Source organism: Macaca mulatta, chromosome 9, assembly GCF_049350105.2.
Source record: "Macaca mulatta isolate MMU2019108-1 chromosome 9, T2T-MMU8v2.0, whole genome shotgun sequence".
Taxonomy (NCBI): Eukaryota; Metazoa; Chordata; class Mammalia; order Primates; family Cercopithecidae; genus Macaca; species Macaca mulatta.
In genome coordinates, this window is record NC_133414.1 from 68,038,993 (window position 1) to 68,064,076 (window position 25,084).

The 25,084-nt window shown below is 41.6% G+C and overlaps 2 protein-coding genes across 8 annotated transcripts in view; one reads left to right on the plus strand and one right to left on the minus strand.

Annotated features, from left to right (window-relative positions):
- NRG3 (neuregulin 3) overlaps window positions 1–19,596 on the minus strand; it is a 1,118,695-nt gene extending 1,099,099 nt beyond the window's left edge. For all 7 annotated transcript variants that reach the window (XM_015147120.3, XM_077945576.1, XM_015147119.3 and 4 more), the window contains exon 1: window positions 18,204–19,596. In XM_015147120.3, the coding sequence (XP_015002606.2) occupies window positions 18,204–19,026 (823 nt within the window). In that variant the 5' untranslated portion in view covers window positions 19,027–19,596. The remainder of the gene's footprint in view (window positions 1–18,203) is intronic.
- LOC144331013 (uncharacterized) lies at window positions 19,034–21,010 on the plus strand. Its single transcript, XM_077945579.1, has 2 exons — window positions 19,034–20,012; window positions 20,883–21,010. Exon 1 carries the CDS (start codon window positions 19,158–19,160, stop codon window positions 19,845–19,847), a length of 690 nt encoding a protein of 229 aa, XP_077801705.1. The 5' UTR covers window positions 19,034–19,157; the 3' UTR covers window positions 19,848–20,012; window positions 20,883–21,010.
- Window positions 21,011–25,084: the final 4,074 nt, after the last annotated feature.

The window sequence follows — 25,084 nt, forward strand, 5'->3', positions numbered from 1 at the left end:
TAGCTAACTAATGATATTTACTCTAATTTCTAATTAGAGAAATGCAAGATAAAAACCAAGAAGATACTCTTTTAAAACTACATGGCTAGCAAAAATTTTGTTAATTTGTTTTGTTGCTAATGAAATGCAAACACCTATGGCCATTGGGATTTATGGGAGGATTGGCATTTTGACATTAATCAACAAGCATATGAACTGCTCAGTCATCCTGGAGGTAAATTTAGAAATTTCACATTTTAAAAGGTAAGCTTTTTTGCATATGTATTATCAAAAAAAAATCCATTACATACTGTGGATGTTCAGGGCATAATTTTATATAATAATGACCAAATCGTAGCAAAATAAATTCTCAAAAAGAGATATACTCATTATGTTTTAATATGTAAATATACATCATCACAGAACCATTAAAGATAGGGTTATAAGTGTTTTGACAGAGAAATATTGTAACATGAAGGGCAAAAACCTAGCTAAAATTGTGTTAGAGTACAACTTCATTTTGCAAATAAAATACATTATTCCTAAAGCAAAAAACTGGACTAGTATTGAACAAAAAGATAAGAGTAATTATCTCTGGGTGGTAGAACTACAGTTGACTTTTACTTTCCTCTTATTACTTATATTTTCTAATTTCCTATAGTGAAAATCCTCTGTTTAATAATAAGAAAAGCAAGTGGAAAACAATGATAAACTAGCCACTCTGAGTTTGAATTAAATGTCACCGACTCTGTCGCAGCTCAGAGCTATGTTCTTTTTTTTAATTTTCAATTTTTGTTGCTACAGAGTAGGTGCATATATTTACGGATTACACGAGATAATTTGATACAGGGATGAAATGAGTCATAATCACAGCAGGGTTAATGGAGTATCCATCACCTCAAGCATTTATCCTTTGTGTTACCAACAATCCAATTATATTATTTTAGTTATTTTTAAATGTACGATTAAATGATTTTTGACTACAGTCACCCTGTTATGCTAGCAAATGCTAGCTCTTACTCATTCTTTCTATTTTTGTGTACCCATTAACCATCCCTACCTCTCCTGTAACCCCTCACTACCCTTCTCAGTCTCCGGTAACCATTCATCTACTCTCTATCTCCATGTACAGCTTATATTCTAATGTGAAAGATGGAGCCACATTCTGATATCAGAATCCCCTTGCCAACCAACATAACAGGAAATATTGCCTTTCGTTAAGGTGTATTTATAATGGTGCCCTAGGAATACCATTTTTTAGTCCTCTGTTCTTCTTGTAACACTCTGTGTAAAATTCACCAAGTAAGAGTTCCATTTACTTAAGGGGGTGAGATATTATATCTAGAACTGGATGAGTACATTTATACTTTCAAATAAAAAATTTTGTGTGTACCAGCAATTCCTCCAGGGCTCCTCATATCCCTATTTTTGGAATCTGTATATATATACACACACACATATATATACACCCACATATATGTATATATGTACATAAAGTATGTGTATAATACACAAACATACATACACAAAGAGACACACACACTTTGCAATGAAACACCTATAGCTGGCTACCAAGCTCTACATCTCCCAGAAGAAGGGGACAGAATTCTCTTTTTAAAGTTGTAAATAAGCAAAGTTCATCTGACTTTAGGACTTAACCAAGTCTCACCTATGTATCACATTGAAACATGGATATTATTAAATGCCAAACTGACAAATGTCCAACAGAAAATATACTAACCAAACAAAAACAAAACCTTCGTCTGTGTGTGTTTATATGTGTGTGGACAGAGCAAGACAGAGGAAGGGAGGCAGGGAGAGAGTGAGACAGAGAAACCAGTAATTCAAAAAATTCCACGAAGATTCTAATCTCAAATTTAAAACCCTGGCCTCCTGGAATCTTTGCCACATCATGTCCAACAGCCTCATTTACAGAAGAGCCTGAAATTCTAGAGATCAAGTAGTTTACCCTAAGGTCTCAAACAATTGAGGAGCAGAGCTGAGCCTGCATTCCCAAACCAGGTAGGGGCATCGCACTGTGTCTTAATCACTTTTCTCCCTTTCCAAAGCACTGTCCCAATTATCTTATTTCCAACTTTCCACAGAAGCAAAGAAGAAAACAAATGTCACAAATACCAAGATTGTGCAAAGGAATGATAAACTTCCCTACGACAAGATCCTCCAGCCTCTCCAGTCTCCATGGAAATCACCTCCTTCATCTTCCTCGTTTTCATCAGGGTCTTCTGTTCACAGTCTGCAACATGGCAGAACATCTAAGTGGAAGTGGTAGACTAGGCATATGGAGATGAGGTAATAAGCCTGGATAATCTACAAACTCCCGAGTCCATGTTTAAACACCTTAAAGTGCGCCATATTGTCAACAGCACATTGCTGTCCATGCCAAACCTTACAGACGGTACATGGTCAGGAATAGAGCCATATAGTGCACTCATCAAACAGGCCTTTGGGAATAACCTTCCCTCCTTTCAATGTCTTTCTCCCATGACACATGACAACAAACTTTTTCATCAAAAGCAAAAATATTCTCAAATGTTCAAAGAGCTCACCTTTCCTGGCATGAAAGCATCTCTATTTTGGAAAAGTCAAGAGGTTCACCCAATTGCATGTAACTGATAATTGAAGATTAAAGAGGACTTCCCAACTCAGCAGTGAAAAGAAATTAATGGAACAGCTAGAGTACTCTTCCCAAAATGCAGCATGTGTGATTTATTTTTATGCAATTCATTTCATACCTTGTAGCTGATATCTGGAGGAAAGGAAGCAGTTCTACTAGGGGGAACAGATGATTTCATTTGGCAATGTAATAACGTCTGGGGAAATGTGAGAAAATTCAGAGGCAAACTTCAGCAAAGTGTCTGAGTTTAAAAGTATCACTGGCCAAAGATCACTCTTCTCAATGGCTTGCTTGCATAGAGACTCTCCTGTCATTATAAAGAGTTCACTGACCGGCAATTTAATTCAATTTTCAAAATGGAAGTGCAATACATAAAGACACTCTGTAGCTGGCAATTAAAGTCTTCAAACCCTAACACTAAGATATGCAGTTATTTTACAGCAACCAGGATGAGATCACATATATTCACTGTGAACAGTATTTTCCAATGGTAGGAATACACTATGGAATACCAGAGAGCTGAGAGTTGCAGACCGAATATGTTCACTATGTATTTATTTTTGTATACGTGGATATGAGCAAGAGAATGCAAACATCATGACAAAGGTTAATTTTGAAAAGATGTCAGTTTTCTATGGTTTTCTACAGATTAACATTACTCTGCTTGCTTTTTAATATTTCTTTTTATATCAGTGCTCAAATAAAATACTTAAGTTGTTGTTTCCTAGCACCACAAAATTCTTACCACTGGTAACAAATTGTTTTAAAAAAATTAACTTAGGGTTTCAAATGTTAAACGGTTTCTGCAAGTTTCTCCCTTCCCCCGCTCCAAACAAACCACTATTGCTCCTAGCCAATCCAACTAGCCAAAAGGCTTAAATCCTTCCTTGCCATTCTAGAAAGTAATTTTTCAGGTGCCAGTCCCTGCAGAGTTCAGATGCAGAAAGCCTGTCAGAAGGCACCAGGCAGAAGGACTGTGGCTCACAAGCACATGGTCTACTTGACCTTTTCTCTTTAGGGTTAACATTTTTGTGTTATCTAGTCATTTAGAAGTAATAGAGCTCCTTAGACTTTTACAAGACTCAGCCATTTGCAGTGCATTGGAGGAAACAGCATTTCATTATTTATCATAAATTACTCAGAGCCGCTCACAATGCAAGATGAGCATCAGTGTGGTACCACAAAGGGTCATTTAGAAGTTTACAAAACTCAGCGATGAAGGGGAAACACAGATTTGGATTTGATACTCACTTTGCTAAAACCCTGATCTACAGCTTTGCCTTCCTTTCAAAATCCTCTTCTGATCAAATACAAAAAGACCTGAACAAATAACTTTTAAAGATGTATCTTTATCTAAGTCAATAAAATAAACTAAAAATATTCCAAGCAAATAACACTTGTATATGTCAACTGATGTATTATAAATGTTGACATCAGTGAAAATTATCTGATCAGTGAAAAATAGAAGGGAGATGCCATTGGCTATTAATACTAATTTAACACTTGCACTTACACAGTGCTATAGCCCCTCTGTCTGGTAACAAGGAGCAACCAAGTAAGCCTGAGCAGGCAAGAGTGATGAACTGGATTATTATCTGAAGGTTCTTCTTTAGCGTGAAAAACGTGGATGACTCAACTAATTTCAGCTGCCGATATGTAAATGAACGGATGCGGTTCTCCAGTCCATGATAGGCACTCTCCGGCAGGCCATGCAAGAGCCTCATCTTATACAGACTCCCAGCATTTTCCTCACCATGTGATGAGTGCAGACAGGAATCAACAGCAGCATTCCTTTTGAATCTGATGCGATGTCAGCATTCAATTCCAAAAGGTGCTGAGTGGTTTCTGCAAAGAAGACCTCAGATGGAACCAGAAGGGTGATGTGGCAATCAATTCATAAAGGAGTTTTTGCCTCTGAAAAACCTAAAGGCAGTCACAGGTTAATTTAGGTGAGGCAGTGAAATCAAGAGTTCTTTCTTGTTATTCTTCTTGTATCTCTACTTGCAAATTTTTAGGTATTTGAAAGCTGTTATTTTGGGTTAAATCTAGGGCTTTGCTGATGCGACTATGGATAAACTAAACATCCTTAAAACACACCAATTCTATTGCCTCTTGCAGCACTTTGAAGAGGCATTGGAATGAAGTCAATACTTAAATATATCCAGCACAAATCAGAGACAATATCTTTAAATGATTTGGAACAAGTTAGCCTTAAAGAATCTTTAAAATTCGCTGCTCATTCCTCTCTCCAAGTCATCTTGGAAACCTCGCACCTTCTGAAAATACCACAGATATTGTATCACTTCCTTGCAACCCATTGTGACTGTGGCTTAACATAGAATCAAGTTGTGTCCTCCAAAAACCCTCCCTCCTTAATCAGGTGCTGCTCCAAGGAAAAGGTGAGGCCATCTGTCCACCAGGTCAGAACCCTCACTGGCTCCCATATAGGTGGGTGCACGCAAACTACTACATTTATTAGTGACCTTTCCCTCCCTGGGCTTCCCGTCTCTATTACTCTGCCAAAAGAAATTCTCCCTTGAAACTACCTTTCTCCCTCTAAGCACTACTTTCTGAAATGGCCTAATATGCTTTTCAGTTGGAATCACACATTTCAGCACTTCATGATTCTTCATTACATATCTTCTGATCGTCTCAACAAAACCACAGATGCAGATGATGAATTATCTTTCTTGTGTATCTCACACTTTGATGTTTGCAGAACTGGAATAATGCCATTCTCAGGATACAAGTGGGGTTTTACATGTGTTAAGATGTGTGAAAAAGTGGCAACGTGTTGTATCAGGAACACTCCTGATATGAGTGAAATAGGGTTTTATTGAATATAAATATAAGGTGTCCACTCAGAAACGCTTAAGTCAAAAGGGAATGTGGGTGTTTGCATGGAGTCTCACTAAGAGGGGATCCAGAGAACAAAGGAAAATGCTGACGCCAGGAAGACCCTCTTTGCATCTGCTGGACTGTGACACCAACAACAAACATTCAGAGCCACCATCCAGTCTTTGTACATGGAAAAATCTATAAACTCAGGTCACCACCCTGGTAGCATGAAGTGGTAAAGGCCAAAGGAATGTTCCTAAAGTTTTATCTTATTGTTTCAAGTTAGTATTGATGTATACAAAAAGTGCACAACTCAAAAGTATAGAAGTTATTAAATTTTGATGAAGTGAACTCACTCATGTAACCAGCACCCATACCAGGCAGCACAATATTATCAATACAGGAAAACCTACACCTGGGTCCCCTTCCATTCACTTCCCGCCCCTCCTCCCCAAAGATAATCACTATCTTGACTTCTAATTGTTATACATTATATAAACAGAATCATATATTTTTTCTGGCTCTTTTTGACCACCATTGCATTTGTGAGCTATCTGAAGGACTTTGAGCACAACTCATCACCAAACTTATGGATCATGTGCCCTACAAATCACCATTCTCCAGTGGACTCTGGAGTCTGTCTATAGTCCAACCACTGAAAATTAATATAAGAATAAATATATTATGATTCTGGGAGAGGCTTATAGCATCCAGTAAACCTTTGAACTGGTTATCCCACCCACTCATATTTGACCAAACATCTCCTTTCTAGTACTCAGCACTATCAATTAGCCTTTGTGTTCTCTTTTCATTTGATCCTTGAAATAGATCAGGTAGTTGAGATATATATATATATGATTGATTTGTATTGGCTATATCCTTCTATAGCAATACTACTAAGACTGTCTAACATCTGCAGACTGGAAGAGCCGTTAAGTATCTCATTAAATTCCCATCTTCTATACCCTTATAAAGTCCAGGCTAATCATCAAAGGCCCAGAGTAAGACACTCTGCCTTCAATAAGGCATTATTTCCCATGAGCAAATGGAAATGCATTTGCACTTCTACACATCTGCATTTCACAGCAGGAACCCAACCCCATCAACACTTTAATGCTGACACCACGAATTAAGAAACAAACTCTTTGGCTGGGCGCAGTGGCTCAAGCCTGTAATCCCAGCACTTTGGGAGGCCAAGACGGGCGGATCACGAGGTCAGGAGATCGAGACCATCCTGGCTAATACAGTGAAACCCCGTCTCTACTAAAAAATACAAAAAACTAGCCGGGCGTGGTGGCGGGCGCCTGTAGTCCCAGCTACTCGGGAGGCTGAGGCAGGAGAATGGTGTGAACCCGGGGAGGCGGAGCTTGCAGTGAGCTGAGATCCAGCCACTGCACTCCAGCCTGGGCGACAGAGCCAGACTCTGTCTCAAAAAAAAAAAAAAAAAAAGAAAAAGAAAAAAAAAAAGAAACAAACTCTTTAAATAGAAAGAAAAAACAATCTTCACAGAACCAAGACCAAGAATTGAACTGATTCATGGAGTATATTCTTTACTTTTTTCAAAAGTATAACAACTTCTAATTAGAAAAAAGATAATTCATGAACAGTAACTAAAACTTAGAAAATACAAAAAAGTACAATAAATTAAATAGCATCCCTATTCCATAATCCTGAAAGAACTACTATGAACAATTCGGTAAACTTCCTTTGAATACAATTACTATAGATTAAATCTAGTGACCAATACAGCTTAATATCATGGACATCTTATATAATTTTCTACCCAAAGTTTTAGATAAACATTATATAATAAACATTTCCCAAAGGCTTTAAAATTATTACAACAAAATTTAATAGCTTTGTAATATCTATCACATGGGTAAGCAAAATTTATTTTACTTATTATTTTAACTGAAAACATACAAATGCGCATTCACTTGCCAAATACTTGGTAGAGAGCTCAAGGCTTTTATCTGAGTAAACATCTGTTGTCCTTCTTATGAAAAACCATACCCGTGTCGGGTGTGGTGGCTCACGCCTGTAATCCCAGCACTTTGGGAGGCCGAGGCGGGTGGATCACAAGGTCAGGAGATCGAGACCATGGTGAAACCCCGTCTCTACTAAAAATACAAAAAATTAGCCCGGCGCAGTGGCGGGCGCCTGGAGTCCCAGCTACTCAGGAGGCTGAGGCAGGAGAATGGCGTGAACCCGGGAGGCGGGGCTTGCAGTGAGCCGAGATCGCGTCACTGCACTCCAGCCTGGGTGACAGAGCGAGACTCCATCTCAAAAAAAAAAAAAAAAGAAAAGAAAAACCATACCCGTAATGTATATTGTGATTTTTCCAGTTTAGTTTATTGTGGAATAAAAACTTAACATGTGAAACAACAAAAGTGCAAATTTCTTACGGATATATACATATATTCTCCTTAAACTTCTCACAACTGTGTCAACTAGAAGAAGCACTTTTTTAAAAGTGACTTGTATTTATGGATTATATCCCACATAATGAACTTAGTTTTAATAGAAACCACAATTCACAGATATATAGAATACTTAAATGCATTACCCACTTAAACTAACAAAAACAATCAGCATAAACAGGTTTAGGGGCTAATATGACTAATACCTGTTAACCAAGGCAGCTCTCAATTTGGCTAAGACAGAAGTGCTACCAACCGTACCTGCTCGGCATGGAGTGGGCCTTTGTCCGTTTTTTTGGTTTCGTTTTTAATTTTATTTAAGTTCTGGGATACATGTGCAGGACGTACAGATTTGTTACATAGGTAAACGTGTGCCATGGTGGTTTGCTGAACCTATCAGCCCATCACCTAGGTAGTAAGCCCCACGTGCATTAGCTATTTATCCTGATGCTCTACCTCCCCCGACACCCACAATGTGTTAGTTTTTTAAAGCAGAAATAGAGAGTATCATACTGAAAAGTCAATGAAATAGAATTCAGTCAAGCTAATATTTAATATAAACATTTCTACAGCCCATTTTTAAAAAAATTCTGGAGTCTCTAGATTTTGCCACCATGCTGAAAAAAGCTTTGGTCTAACAATAGATTCGGGCAAACAACCCCATCGGGCCCCCTCATAGACTAACAATGAGTACAACTGTCATTGTTAGTTGATGGGATTCATGTACAGTCTTACAGGATCTTGACAATACAATCTTTCTGACACTACAGTATTCCTATCCTGCAGCACAGCTAATCAATAGGTGTCACGTGATCTTCGAACTTGATCTATTTCCATTATCTTTTTTTAAGTCTGCAAAAGTAATGATCTCAACTATCTTTTACTTTAACCCAAAGAGAATTTTTTTTTTTCTTCTAGCTAAAAGATCACTTGGCAAAAAAAAATGTCAAGCAAGTAAGCAATGATTGGGTCTAGTTTGTAGTACCCCTGGCAGAATATCAAGGTCTCACCAATGTTCCCCTTCTTAGAACTGGTAGATAATCAGTGATGGGTACCTTGCAGTGTGGCTCCAAGATGGAATTCAGATGTTCTGCGGCAGGCATTGCATAGCTCCAACTCTCATCACTGATTTGGTAGAGTCAGTACTTTAGTGTCTACAGAACTAAAAGGCTATCATTCCAAATGCTCCCTAACACTTTTCCATTGATCAGTCTCAGCATACACTGCAGTCACTATTGTAACCAAAAGTAAGTTTGGAACGGGCACAGAAGACAATTTTGACTGGATTTTAGGAAGCAGAGGAATAAAGTTTGTAACTGTTTTCTGTGATTGTTATATTGAATCATCTACAAGCAGTCATAAGAGAAAATAGAGAGTTAAAAAGATCAAGGAACAGAAGTTTAGAGGTAGGGAACTGTTGCTCAATGGGTACAAAGATTTAGTTATGCAAGAGGAATAAGCTCTAGAGATCTATTGTACAACACAGTACTTAGTTAACAATACAATAGTGTACACTTAAAAAAGAAGATAGATTTCATGTTAAATGTTCTACCTAAACAAAATTAAAACCACAAGAGAACACAAGGAAATTTTTGGAGGTGATGGATATCACCTCAAGTACCTTGATTGTGGTGATGGTATTAATAGGTATATGCATATGTCCAAACCCATTGATATGTACACATTAAATATGTACAATTTTTTGTACAGTCATCCTTCGGTATTCCAGGGGGAATAGTTCCAGGATTCCTCTCCCCCAGGATATCAAAATCCTAGGATGTCATGTCTTTTATATAAAATGGCCTAGTATTTTCATATCACCTAAGGATAGCCTCCCATATAGTTTAAGTCATCACTAGGGTACTTACAAGCAGTGTAAATGCTATGCAAATAGTTGTTATACTATACTGGTTTCTTATTTGTATTTTTAATTGTTGTGTTGTTGTTTTTATTTTTAAATATATTTTTAATCCCTGGTTGGTTAAATCCACAGATGCAGAACCCAAGGATATGGAGAGCCCATTGCATATCAATTATGCATCAACAAAACATAAAAAATAAACAAGAAGACAACATTCAGGACAACATATTCTTTATCTTTTACTGAAACATCTGAATTTCTCCTTAGACAGAAAATCCAGGCAATTTCTCTCGTTAGATTCCTTCGTATCTGAGAAAAGAACAGGTATAGTGCAGGTGAGCTATTTATGGAGTTTATAGTGGCAAATGCCACTATCGATGTGTAAAGTGCTTGAGAGAAGCAATGTACAAATGAATATAGTGACACTATAACAGTGAGTCAGGTAAGTAAGGATGAGGTGGGGAGAGATTACCTGTCCTATAAAACACCCCTCCAATCTTCTTGATTATCCAAACAATTTCTGCAAGTCCTAGGCAAATTATACATCCTAAGCCCAGCTTGATTAACTCTATCAGTGAGATAACCAAACCTAGGCTGCAGGCCTAGATATGATTGTTTTTCTATCCTTATTTCAAAAATAAATAACACAAATAATGTAGAGTGCTACATGCCCAGGCACACGGTAACCCTCCATTTGGCAGCTGTCATTTTTATTATTACTTAAATTCTTAAGCCCCTTCCAAGACTGATTCTCTGTGACTAATCCTTCTACATTACTAAAAGTAAAATTCAAGCTACAGAAATCCAGAAAATCTGATGATGATGAGGGTGTGGCTTTCTCTTTTAGTGGATTTCCAGCTCCCTGGCAATTCACAGGAAATCATGCCAGAGGTTGCATGTAGTCATAGGAAGGTATCTGAGGAGGAAGGCTGATATATTTAAGAATTCTTATCAAACTTTTAGCATAAAAATGCTATTCCCATAACCCTGGCTGTAACATATTAAGGCTAAAGTAGTTACATGGATTCAGCTGACCTTTTCTTCAAAAAAAATGTTCTTATGGCCTATATTGCATCCATGATACACACTCATCCATGATACACACTATCACTTCTAGGAAAAGGCCTCAAAGACAAAATCTTAGCACTGGAAGCTGCTAAAATTCCATTATTAAACTTAATTCTGAATTCAGTTTGTAGGTTTGCTTCTGACTAATCCCTTTTTATGCCCGAGAATGGCAATCTATTATTTATGTACAATCACCAGCTTGTCTTGAGAAATAAAAGCTTATAACAACAAAAAAAGGTAATACTTTAAGATACAATTCAGGATGAGATTTCCAACAAACACAGATTTGAAGAAATCTATTTCCAAAATGCCAATATTAAAGTTCCCCAAAGTACAAACACAAACAGTATATTTAAAAGAGCTCCTTGATGGATATAATCAACCTATTAATTCTTGAGAACCTAATTCACAGTAACTGCTAAGTGGTCAAGGGAATGCAGTGCAGACACTGCCTATTTTCATACAAATTCTCTCCAAAATCTAAAGACCCAATGACAATCAGCGTAGGGATGGCACAAAAGGGCACCTTGGACATATTTTGCTTTATCAAGAATTTTTAGATTTCAGATTCCAGATCATTCAGCAATCTCAGTCATTTTCTCCCAAATTTCAGCTCCTCTCTGTGATAAACGTATGCTGGAAATAGGCTTTAAAAAACACCTACCAAGCAAAGAATGAGAAATGATGACCTCCAGTTTGTGGTTCAACTTCCAAGGTGATTTGAGGTAGAATTCCACAGTATATTTTATTGTGTGTGCCAGGATGTTGGAGAGGAATATAGGAAAAACCCAAGGGCATATAAGAACAATAATCTTTCATTGTGATGAAAGATCCCTCAAGCTAGGTAACAAACCAGCTCCAATATTTCAACCAAATTCAATAGTCTGATGTGCTCTTGGATGAAAATAACCAGTCTATCTACTTCCCATTTCACTTGACATAAAAACAGTGACTGTTTTTCAGCTTATAAACTCTGTTGGGAGTGGCATGTAAGTCAGGTTATTGTCATCAAACTCATTATACCAGGGGAGGAAGTTAAACTTCAGAGAGATTATATCAGTTCCTAAAGGTTGCACAGCTATTACAGAATTCATGGCTAGAGGTTTTATATAGAAATATACAAACAAATATTGTTTATAAATATATATACATATATATGTATCATACACAAACACACATTTGTTACCCTTCCATGAGAGTGCCTAAAAATTATGGTCATGACTGCCTCTCATTTCCAATACTGTTACCTCCTAAAGGAATCACTTTCTTAATCTAACTCTTCTTAGCCAACTGGCTGTCACCACACTGCCTGGCAGGAGCACACCAATGCACAGTGAAAGGGACACAGCCACCAGGCCAAGCTCAAGGAAACCTACACTCCAGTGCAACTGCCAGCTGAGTCGTGCACTTAACAATACTCAGCTGGGATAATAGATTTGTTTATGTCAGTTGTTCTTACTCTAATTATGTAATTTACTTAAATATTATGTAAACCAGTGATATATGATTATGGAAATGAAAGATAATTGTAGTTTCTATTAAAATGTAATTGAATGCTTTGAAGAAACTCCAAAAGGTAAGCTGTTTTTTAAAGAATAAAAAAAGAAACCGAATCACATAGACAAGAAAACTGTAAGAGATTCCCAGGGCAAGGGTTTATCATTGTATTTATGAAGAACCTGCATACGGATTCCTTCACTAGTGTCTTTAAAAAAAAAAAAAAAAAAAGCTGGTAATTACAGATGTGGCTAATTTAAAAAAAAAAAAAAAAAAAAAAAAAAAGCAAAGATGCTAAGCTTAAACCAGTAGACACATACTTAGAAAAAGCCTTCGCCTACATCAAGACATGGGAGGCTGAATGTTGTAGTGATTAAAAGTTTTATTTTAATTGTCTTCTTTATGAACCATTACTTTTACAAACTTTCTGAATCAACCAATTACTTAACGGCATTGCAATGCCCCCAGATACTCAGTAAACATTTGAAACATGTGACATGTATTATGAAAATATAATTATATGAATGTATATGATAGCTTACGTTCAGTTGCTCAACTGTGTTGTGGAATCAGGTAAAAATGCTATCAAAATTAATATGATTTATATACCAATCTACGGGGGAAAAGAAATGACCATTCGCTTCCATCAAGTTTTTGGAATCCTTAATTATTGTTTTAAATCACCAACAGTTTAATAACTCAATTCCCTAAACGAGTATTTTTTTTTCTTTAACTTTCTACGTCAATTTAAGCAGTCTAACTTAGCAAAAGGATTAACTTTTAAAACAACTTGAAGCAACATGTTAAGCATATCTAAGAAATTTCATTTAATGAGTATTGACTCCTTGTACTCTAGGCTAAGGAAAAAAGGGGGGGAAAAAAAACACAAAAGCCTGAAAGGAGCCTTCAGTCAGAGCCATGATTCAACTATAAAATACTGGAAGGTAGGAGTACAGGTAGTCTTAGGGGAAGGGTGAAATGGAAAACCAAACTAAACATGTGTCTAACGATTTTATTTATAATTGCATGAATAGGAAACATTTATTTCGGTAAGTTTTGATTGTGATATTGCAAAGTTTCAAATAGAGTCCATTGCTCACTTCACTATGTATATGGTTCTGGAGGGAACACTTTCTTGGGTGGAAAAGTAAAATTTCTAGGATCTCAAAATGTATTTGTCAACGCAGTACCAGCTCTGTCCTCACCCAACACACGAGTCTAAAGATAAAAACAGCGAGAAAGAAAGAAAAATGAATTTCAGTTCTATTCAGAAGCAATTCAAATGCATTTTAAAGACTTAGATTTATGACTATTCCCTTGCTCTTATATATTTCGGGGCCAACTTTCATGTTCCATTTTTGACATCCCAGATAGAATATTGAGATATGTTTGGCATTGGAGATGAGAGGTTATGAGGAAAGAATTTCTACAAAAGCAAGTTGAAAATAAGCTTTCTTCTCATTGTGTACAAAGGGGAGGAAGGGCTGAAAAAGTAGCTCCAGAGAGAGGAGAGATGGTATTCCTCTACATCCTGGATCTCCCAGGATGGCACTGATTTCAAACTGCACCAACACTGCTGTTGTGGCCCAACCTGAATTTAGAAAAGCTTCAGTAACAGCGAGAAATTGCCAGAAACCAGCTTTTTTTGGGTCAGGTTTTGAAAATAGCATAAATATAAAGGTAACTGGATTCACAAATCAAACCTGCAGAAGGGACTCTCAATTAGCAACACCACCTCCTATCCCTCACCTCAGTTTGAAGAACTGGGGAGGAATGCTTAAACCGCATTGTCTTCATGCACGGAGACCAACGAGTCCAAACTAAAAATGGCCCTAAGAAATCTTTGCTAACACACCCACCCCTGCCCTCTTTTTTTTAATTAGGACCATGAAGTGCAGCATAAGTGTGTAACAGTAAAATTGTACAGCATAATTGATTAAAGCAGAAAAGTCTCATAATCCTGTATTAAGGCCAAAGAAAATCAAAACATACTCAGGTTGCAGCATGTGCTCATAAAAAAAAAGTTCTCAATTGGATTTCATAAGAAATATTGATCCTGAGCACTGAATCCTCTCACTTTGGCTACCATGCATGATTGGGGTCAGTACCTTCTATGTGGATGCCTTTGAAGGCCGAGACTCATGTAGACAGAATACAACGTACAGGAGTAACTTTATTTAAACAAATTATATCTGAGACTGCTTATACAGCAAACAAGTGTACTCTTAAAATTTAAGGAAGATGTTGGAAAGAATAAATAAGAAAATATGATTTTATCAATGCCTCTCTTAAAAATTATAGTAGGTATGACTAGGTAAAGTTTCATCTAAATAGACTTGATTAAATTAAAATTGCCTCCATACCTTGCTTAAACATCAAATGTACATTCTACATTTATTTCTTCTTAAATACACTATTTGATATTTGTGTGTTCATTATAATTAACCATATACCTTCCAAATCTAACCCAAGGAAACATCTATTAAAATAGGTTCTTTGTCTTTAGTATTTGAATTTAGCCAATGACTCCAGGCTACCACCTGTTAAACAGTATTTTCAGCTTAGTAAAAGAATTCTGTGTCTCTAAAACAATCCATATTTGCATTGGCAACATTGGACAACTATATTTCAAATCTGAAAATGAAATTGAAGGAGGTGTAAAAGGGAAACACTGATTGTACATTGGTCAAAATCACTGTTCTCTACTGTCTGTAGTGACCTCCCTTTGGCTTGAAAAACCTGCAAATTAACCTATACTTTCAAATACAAAATGCTTCAAAGATGTTTTTGGTGAAATAATCTCCCCTGGCAATATGTTTAAGATACTCGTTTTTAGAGTCTGAAGTGCAAGCAAGTACTGGGCAGCTGGAAACCCAAGAATCCCAGTAACACTGAAGAAAGTTTTGGTCCAGCTCACAGCCTAAACAATGGAGGATGGGAAGAGAAGAATCAACTTGCAAACCCTCCTTTCTCCTCCTGCCTTACAAGTTCAATCCTTCTTTGTCTTTGATCCTACAGAAAATTAGAAACAGTTCTCCAACTGGGCCTTCCCCATAGCAAGAATAGTTTTTGCTTGAAAAAATTCCATTATCCATTAGCAAGCATGTTCATTTTCAGTGAACCAGCCTCTTCCACTCCAAAGAGCTATGCTGCCGTTTACAGACAGGATCCTTCTGATTGATCTAAGATGAACACAAAGACATTCATTCCATAAGCCTTCAGGTATCCAATGCAAAAGCAAAGATCCTGGCCATTAAAGAATTTGTGGGTTAGTCAAAAAAACCAAAGCATCATCCGTAACCATTTTTCAAGTACTACAACAGAATCCATTACTTTCATTAAAAAAAAAAAAAAAAAAAAAAAAAAAAAAAGCACCAGGACAGGAAAGACCCACTAAAGTACGGAGGTAGGAGCTGGGGAAAAGGAAATTTCTCTCCTGGGAATTTTAGGGGCATAACCAAGACAAGTAAAAAACAATATGAACGCCAGTGATTCAGGCTTTTTTCATCCTACAGTAGCATTGCTGATAATCTCTCAAATGAAATCTTAATTTCCTTTTGTTAATCATCCTGCAATCTTGGATGAAAAAATAACTAAACTATCCTCTTTCTTCAAATCACCATGCAACTTGCCTATTTAAATACGTTTTAAGAAAACTACATAATCCACCTTTCATTAAAATTTCCCTTGTTTATAGATGCAAACCAGGTCAATTTCAGCTGGATTTTGCATACTTGTATTATATACCTTAATTCAACTTCTTGTAAAGGTTTAAAAAAGAGAAAGAACTGAACATAAGATACAAATAAAACAAATACAGCTTCTAAGTCTATGTGAACATTGACACCATTTACAGATTTTTCCCCTCTTTTCCTTGGGGCTGAGGGCCCTGTCAATAATCATTACTTATTAAACAGGCTGCCATTCCAGTCCACAGAATATAGGAAGAGAGCATAGAGGGGTAGAAATAATTACCTTGGGCTTTTCTTTAAAGACCTCCGGAATGGAACACAAGGAAATCAAGTGGGAAAGAACATGAAATACCCCTACCATGTGTAGTCCCCCTCCTCTCCTAACGCATACAAGGGTTGGAGATATACCACACTCCATTATTCATATCAACTGCATCAAAAGAGCAAATCAAAAATCTGGGGTCTTCAGAGTAGACTCATTTTCAATCCACTGAATATGCTCACACATACACTCATGAATCCTTAATCCTTCTACAAAACTCAAGCTAGATTTATTGAGTGGAGGCTCTAAACACCTCCTGAGAAAATGTGCTCTCAAAAATGACTGCTTCAGCCAAAGGAGAGAGAAGCAGCAAGTTACAGGCTCTACTGCCATTCTGGTTTGTGGCAGATTCCTTCCTTCCCTCCTTCCTGTCTCCCAATTTATCTTCTAGACTGTTTTTTCCAAAGCAAAGTAGGTTTGCTTTTTTTTTCCTTTCCCTCTCCTGGACCTTACTTACAAATATACTAAATTCTTTAAAAAGAAAAAAGTTTCAAGGGTTAAGTAACACCCAGGATAAGATCACAGGTGAGGGAAATGAAAAATTAGCAGATGACTGAAAGCAAACCCGGTATTCCCACCATCACTGAAGAGTTAATGATGAACACTCTTCCCTTCTCCCAGATGCTATGGCTCAAAACACAAATACAATATAAAGACAGCATAACCAGACAGTTTTCTGCAAAATAGCCTTGCACAGAACTTGAACTAGCAGGCTGGAGTTTGTCCTAAATAACCTTCACAGGTTGCACAAACTGTTCCCATATCCTGATCAAATCAGTTTAAAAGACGCCTGAGATATCCTTAGAATAAAAACAAGGTGGGGGGTGGGGTGGGAGGTCAATGAGTCACCTAAAACATTTATAAACATTTTGAGAAAATATGCACTTTCTATACAAATAAACAGAAAGCTATCATGCTTTGGGTATACTGGCCCATACTGAGTCCAGGTTGAAGATGCTACATTCTAACGGTGACATGTTTCCAAACGGATGGATGTTCTCACCCTTGAGTGCAGAAAACTCTCAACTCGCCTATGTTTTTCAGGCACAGAGGGAGAGGAGATAAGGTTCACACCCCACCTATGGGAACGGAACAAAAGCAAAGGCTTGGCAGGGCTGAAAAAAAAAAAAAAAACTCCTCCTTCGTCAGGACCCTAGAGGTGGCAGCTCTGCAGGGCTCCCTTCCTATTTCCTCCTAGTTAACTCACTCTGGCCGGTCACAGAATCAATGTCTACACCTTGGAACGGGCAGGCTAGGAGGTGACCAGTTTAGCCCTTTGCCTTGGATGGCCTCCTTTCCCCAAGTCTCCCAATGGCTTCTAATTAACCCTTTCCGGTTCCTGCCCAGGTCAGGGCTGCTGGAAGCGTCCTCAGCTACATTAAACGCGTATCTCCATCAACTCGTCACCCCACACATGGACATAACTTCCTTCTGTGGTTTATCGTCGGTCACTTTGCATGTGCTTTGCTTTCTTTCCTTCCTACCGGCAGGCGGAGAAGGGGCTCAGTGCCTTGGGGAAGGCCCTCTCTCCCTCCCCGGCCCTCTACTGGAGCGGGATCCGGCAGCTCGCCAGCAGGTCTGCAGAGAGGAGGGATCGCACTCGCGTTAACCCTTTGAAAGGAGCTGGGAGATCTGTTCTCATTTGGGACCCGCAAAAGTGGGGCCAGTGGAGCCTGACAATCTCCCTCCCCTTTCTACACGCCCCCACCCCCCAGAAACAGGGCAGGCTGGCACCCTCCCTTCTGGTGGCCAGTTTTAATTAGCTCTCACTCTGCCCCAAAACCTGGGATGGGGGAGGGGGGTTGCTAGAAGGCAGGCGGCGAGGGAAAAAGCAGGAGAGCAGAAAGGAAACCCAGTAGTAAATCATAGTTGAGACACAGTGTTTACTTACGAAATTTGGGGCTGGTGCTAGTTTCTGGTGTGGTGGTGGTAGAGGAGGAGGAAGAAGAGGAAGAAGAGGAGGCAGCATCCTGAAAGGGAGACAGGGTCCAGGAGGGAGTAGAATCGTGAAGGTAGGAGGAGGTAGCGTATGCCGCAGTGGGCCAGGATGGCATTGCCTGGGTACTTGGGGTTCCTGGCACCGGGGGTCGGGAGCCCGGCGTGCTGCTACTAAAGAACGGGGCCGTGGTGGACAGGACCGTCGAGGGGGCCGCAGTGTTCCGTGCTGTGGTGGAGCGCGGGCTGGCCCGGATTGGCACCCGGTGCCCGGGGAAGCGAGTGGGCGCCCGCGTGATGGTGGTCAGGCGAGTGCTAATCCGGTTGGGCGTCCTGGAGGAGGCGGCACCCCCGGCGGAGGGGGTGGCGGGGGACGTGGTGGAGGTGGTAGTGGTGGTGGTCTCCATGGCCTTGGGGAAAGAGCTGGGCTTCGAGAGGAAGAAGGGGTCCTGGCCCATCCCCTTGGAGTCCACTAGGTCGGTGGGCACGTACTCCTTGACGGAGCCCACCACGATCCATTTGAGAAGCATGAGGCTGAGCCCCAGGCCGATGAAGCCGATGAACAGAGGTACCACGCACAGCCACGTCTGCTGCCGGTTCCACACGATGCAGTCGCTACAGCGTAACTCCCGGGGGGGCTCGGCCGCCCCTTCGCCGCCGCCGTCCGGGCCCCCGCCCGCCGCTGCCGCCGCCGCAGCCGCCGCGGTGCCCTCCTCGGCCGAGGCGGCGGCTGCCGAAGCGGCACCAGGTGGCGAGGCAGCGGCCGCCCCTTCACTCATCCTAGGAGCCGGTCTTCAGCTTCGCCCCCCCGAGGGCCGCGCCAGAGGCATGGGGCCGCGCGGGTCGGGCGCGGGCGCGGGCTCCGGCGGCGGCGGCGGGCTCGGGCGCAGGCAGCGGCCGCGGCGGCCGCATGCAAATCGGCTCCCTGCCCCCACGCCCCTCCCCCCGAGAGGCGGGCGGCGGGCGGGGAGGAGAAGAGCGGGGGAGGGGACGGGGCCGGGGAGGGGGCGGTGAGGAGCGCGGAAGAGGGGCGAGACGGGCCCCCGGCGCCTCCGGTCGGTCAGAGAGCGGCGGGGCGCGTCTGCAGCCCGCCAAGCGGCCTCCTGCGCGCCGGGGCCCCGCACCCGCTGCTGCTGCTGCTGCCCGCCGCCTGCGTGCGCTCCAGCCGCGCCGGCATCCTCGGGGCACCGCGCCCGACCCGCTCCCTGGGGCGCCCGTTCGCGCCGCGCCTGGGCCTCGCACCGCCTTCAGTGGCCCCGCCGGCCGGTCGCGGGGTGCCAGCTGCCAGCCAGCCGCATTCCGACACAGAGGGCCGGCCTGGCCGCCGCGATCCTCGGCGGCTGCTCGGCGAGCCCGGGCGGTGAGGTGCACCTGTTCTTCAGCCGGCCGGCAGCCAACCCTCGGCCAGCACTCTCCCGGAGAGACCAATCCCAGCGCAGCGCGGAGGGCTAGCGGTCTGGCTCCCCTCGCTCCAGCCGTCCGCTGCTCCGCGCCGCTGCCGCCGCCGCCCGAGAGTCAAACTCCAGCGAACGGCGCCGCTGTAGCCGCCGCGAGCCAGGGGCTGGGGGCGCACCGGGCGCCCGCGGCGGGTGCGGTCTGACCCGCCTCCGAGGGACTCGACAAGCAGGCAGAGGATCGGAAATCACGCCCCGGCGCCCTGCCCGGTTGAGCGTGGGGGACGAAAGCGGGAGACTGCGTCGGGGGTCCCCGGGGACGCGGACCCCGGGCCGAGGGCGTCTCCAGGCGGGCTCTGGCTGCCAGGCGGGTGCGTGTGTGTGTGCAGAACCGCCGCGGCGGGCTGGGATTCGGGCAGAGTAGCGCCTCCCACCAGCGCCTAATGCTGGTTTCTTAATGCACACAAGATAAATAAATGATCCAAGCAAACCCCCGTTTGCCGGGGGTTGGCACAAGCAGCTCCCTACCGATTGTGAGCCCGTCTCCTGTACGGATCCAGTGGGGTCAGAGACTGACGCTGCTGGGCGAGGGGCGGGGGCGGATGCTGGTGGGAGGGTGCCCGTGCCCTCCCCTGCCGGATGGCGGTGCGGCTAGATGGAAGGCCACCTTTGCCTGAGTTCCTGAGAGATGCAGGTGGTGCAGAAGACCTTTGTGTAATCAGGCCTGTCAGATATCTCCAAGCCATTTATGTGAACTTGCCTTAAAATACTGTCTTTACGTGTAAATGTACGCACAGGTACACACGTTAAGAGGCAAGTGTTTGTGAGAGGTAAATGTAAAACGATTTGGGGTTGGACTCCGAAATTCCGTTGCTGGTTTCTTCCCTTGGCTGGGAAGGCACCTGTGTACCTATTTCTCCAGCGCTGCGTGGAACCTGCCGAGGCAAAGGGCAAAGAGCTGGTGTTAGCATGATATATGCTGATAGTGCAAAACCTGGCTTGGCAACTCTCCCCAGATTTCCTGGCCTAAAGTGGAAACCGAAGAGGAGGGGTTTTTATTTACAAACGTTAAGAATATAAGGTTGAGAAAGGCAGCTTCCGAATATAAGGTTGAGAAAGGCAGCTTCCTAATACATTTTCCCAGCACTGTCTGATTGATGTGGATGATGGAGCCCGCATTCTCTTGTCCTGTGATAGTCTCCACAAAGATGAAGTTTTCAAGGTATCCATTTTATTCACAGGTGGAGAACCAAACGTTACACTGAAGAGACTGCAGAGAGCAGAGGATGCATTGAAACAGGAAGCCCCTGGGGTTTAGTGCCTACCAGAGTACTTTGCACACACACGGTTAATAAATTATTTTTGATGGCAGTAATGCGGCTGTCACCTCTTTCAGCTATAACATTGAGACTTTCCCCATAGGAAAGCTTTTGATTTTTAGTTTGATGGAGCATGCCTTAATCTAGTAGTGCTGAATTATGGTTCCAAAAATTGCAAAAAAAAAAAAAAAAGAAAAAAAAGAAATTATTTGAATCCAAATTCCTTTGGCTTTCCAATGTAAAGCACTGCCCTCTTAAGTAAAAACTGACCCAGTCTCTACCTTCTGTGGGTGCTAGGACTCTACTTCCCAGCTAGGAATCTACTTGCCCAGCCTTTCTTGTGTAGCAAATAAAAGCTTTCCTGCAAAACTCTTCGGAATTATAGCAGGTGCTACTGTCAGCTATTTAAGACAGAAAATTACTTTTCCAAAGCACTGCTAGTTCATTGCCCACCCCCACCACTGCCAGGATTCCTGTGGTCTCTCCCATTTTTTCTGCCTGGTAGAGTAAATCCAGTGTACAGGAAGGGATGCTATAATGCTGCAGCTGGGCAAATGCGGGCAAATGTTCCCTTTCCTGAAGCCACAGTCTGACAGCATTCACTCCATGTTCTCTCAGTACTCCCTAATGCCTTCTTCATCTGCCTCTCCAAATTCCCTCTACTTCTCATTTCCACTTGGCTTTAACAGCTTATTCATGTATCCCTGTTGAGCTCATTTTGCCCCAGATCCCAAGCCACCGTACTCAGCTACCCATTGGTTGTTCTCACAGTGAACATCATCACTAGAGAGAGAGAGAAAAAAAAAATCAAAACATTGCTTTGATAGCCTTGTATTGGGGAACAGGTTGTACCACCCTATCCAAGAATGTTTGGCTGGTGCAACCATCATTAACTTGCAATTTTATCGTGAGGCTCCCTGGTAGCAGGTGGTAAGCACTGGCACTGGAAGTGAGAATGGGGAGGGGGCTGTCCACAGTTGTGTCAAGGACAAGTGGTGAACATTCTCACTGCTAATAAGCAGCCAGTTCACCAGTCCCATGGTAGGGAGGAGCCTCGTTCTGGTGACTCACAGCTCACTGGAGCAGAACGCTGAAGAAGCAGCTTCAGGCTCAGACTCTTACGATCGGGATTCAAGTTAGAGCTCTGCCACTTATAAGCAATAAAATCACTCTGGGCCACTGTTTTCTCAACTGTGAAATGGAGGTATAATGCCTACATCCTACGTAATTATATGAAATTGTATAGCTAAATGGGCTATTCACCTATGGTACCATTTAAGCCTTATCCTCAGATATCTTCCTGTGGAGATAATTATTCTAACAAATGGATGTGGCATGCCTCAGCCTCTCCTGAGCTTCCCATCTGCCTGACTATAATTACCTGTAGATATCTCCTACGTGGTCTACGGACACACTAAACTTGGGATTTCTAATCATTGCCTAAAGTTTGACACCAATCAGCATTTCTATTGAAATGCAGTTTTCCCCTCAATGGCACCAATAACCCCAGGCTGAGAGTCTCAGTGCGGTCTCTGACTCCTTACCCCCCATTTCCCAAGTTCAATTAGTTGTCAAGTCATTTACTTTCCACAGTATGATTGTCCAGGGCTTCCTCCATTGCAAAGTCTTTGGTAAAGGCTCATCTTTTGAAACCACAAGGCTGTAAATGACCTTAGTGGTCAAACACCTCTGATGTGTCATCTCATCACATGTCCCAGCTGTTGGGTTTCTTCCGGCTCTCTGGAGAAAGGCACTTCCTGGGGAAGACCACCCAGCCTGTCAGTGTACATAATTAGAAAAGTCTTTGTGTTGAGACAAAAGTCGGCCTTCCCATACATTCACTCTTTCTCCTTAGCTCATTCTTTATAGAAACCTTTTACAAATTAGGTACTAGGCACAGAGAATATAACAGAGAACACAGGTAAGGCTCCTACCTTCATGGAGCTTATATTTTAGACTAACGATGAACAAACACAGTAGATAAATTTTATAGTCTATCAAAAAATGAAAAGTACAGGTTTGGACCACCAAGAACATGCCTAGTTAGTGTAATTACAAAGGACATCTCTTCTCCAATCCAAGATCCTCAATCTGTTTCCCATCCCCACAAGGCCATGAGAACTTGACTCTCCTAGCAACATGACACCAGAGTGCTCTTTTATTCCCTGTGGGTTCCCTGGCTAGTGTACTCACTTTTGAAGCCAGTCTGGCCTGCAAAATCCTAATATTCTTCATGATGTTTACTGGAATCATGTCTAGAGGCAATGTGGTTCCCGAACACATTTCACAGAGTAAACATTTTGCAAAGCATGAATAAGGCTAACCTTCCATATGACTGCATATGTCCTTTTTCTCCCTTGGTCTAGTCCACTACTGTGATTATAATGATACACATTTTTTTAGTAATCATGGTGGCCTTTGTAAAATAAAAGTTGATTGTTTTCTTCACAAGTCTCAACCAGTAATCTTATTTCTTGGGGGTTCTTGATGCTGTATGTGTAGGACCAAAAATCCAAAAATCTGGAAAATCCCCACGTGGATCACATTATTCATAACAGCTTGACTCCCAAGCATTTCTGCATTAAAACCAATATCATAAATAAATGAATAATAAAATACAAAAAGTATACAGAGCAAAATCTGAAAGTGGAAAGTGAAGAATTCCAGTTCTAACCATATGGAAGTCACAAAAAAGATGATTGTAACAATCTTCAAAGACTTAAGGTATTTGGAATGTTACCAAATTGCACTATCATAAATTAGAAAATGCTGACTACTGTATAACAGGATGTGGAATTAGAAGTTTTTAATAAGGGACTAAGGAAAAAAATAGATGTGAATTTTTAGTGGGAGTTGCCAGAAAACAATACCCAAATTTCAAAATAGGTTAACTATGAACTGGATAGGTAGCACAACAAAATGTAGATTGGGGGAGAATTTTTTTTGAGACAACGTCTTGCTCTGTTGCCCAGGCTGGAGTGCAGTGGCATGATCTCGGCTCTCTGCAACCTCGCCTCCCAGGCTCAAGTGATTCTCCTGCCTCAGCCTCCCAAGTAGCTGGGATTACAGATGCCCACCACCACGCCTGGGTAGTTTTTGTATTTTTAGGAGAGACAGGGTTTCACCATGTTGGTCAGGCTGGTCTCAAACTCCTGACCTCAGGTGATCTGCCAAACTCAGCCTCCCAGAGTGCTAGGATTACAAGTGTGAGTCACTGTGCCCAGCCCAGGGAGAATTTCTGTGAAGAGGGTACCTTTAGCAGAAGTTGTGCTTGAGTTCAGTGGGGGAGGAACGCAAGTACAGCGTTCAAGTACAGATATGTATCACTTAACAACAAGGATATGTTCTAAGAAATGTGTCATTAGGAGATTTTGTTATTGTGTGACATTGTAGTGTATACTTAGAGAAAACTCTATGGTATAGCCATCTACACACCTAGGCTATGGGGTGTGGTCTGTTGCTCCTAGGTTATACCTGTAGAGTATGTTACTATATTGAATATTGCAGGCAATTGTAACACAATGGTATTTGTGTATATAAACATAGCTAAGCATAGAAAAGGTATAGTCAAACTATGACATTATAATCTTAGGGAACCACCACTATATGTGTGATCCATCATTGACTGGACCGTCCTTATGCACTGCATGACTCTATGGTGAGAGGGGACACAAAAGAGAATCCTGGAGAGCTCAATCTGGGCCTCTTAGTGTTTGAATGAGCCTCATTGGATTGGGACACAAGCCTCAGGAATATTAAATCAAGGAGATAGGTTAATTGGGCTGTGGCAGCAGCAGACAATTTAAGCATTTGTCAGAAGGCACGAAGATAGAGCCCAGGTTGAATGTTGGGTGAGTGTAGAGGAGAGCAGCATTAGTCAAAAATGAGCTGGAAAGTCAGTGGTAAAAGATGTCTATGTGATAGATGTTTATGTAATTCTTTTCGCATTGCATTCAAACTGCCTGTACTTTAGGGTACCAATATGGGTACGTTATTCTTGACATTCAAAGTTGCCATTGCTCTTTGTCTATCTAGTTTTTGGTCTCCTTGCCAATAGTTTTTGCCTTTCTTATTTTTTAGGCAGAGTCTCTCTCTTGTCACCAGACTGGAGTGCAGTGATGCGA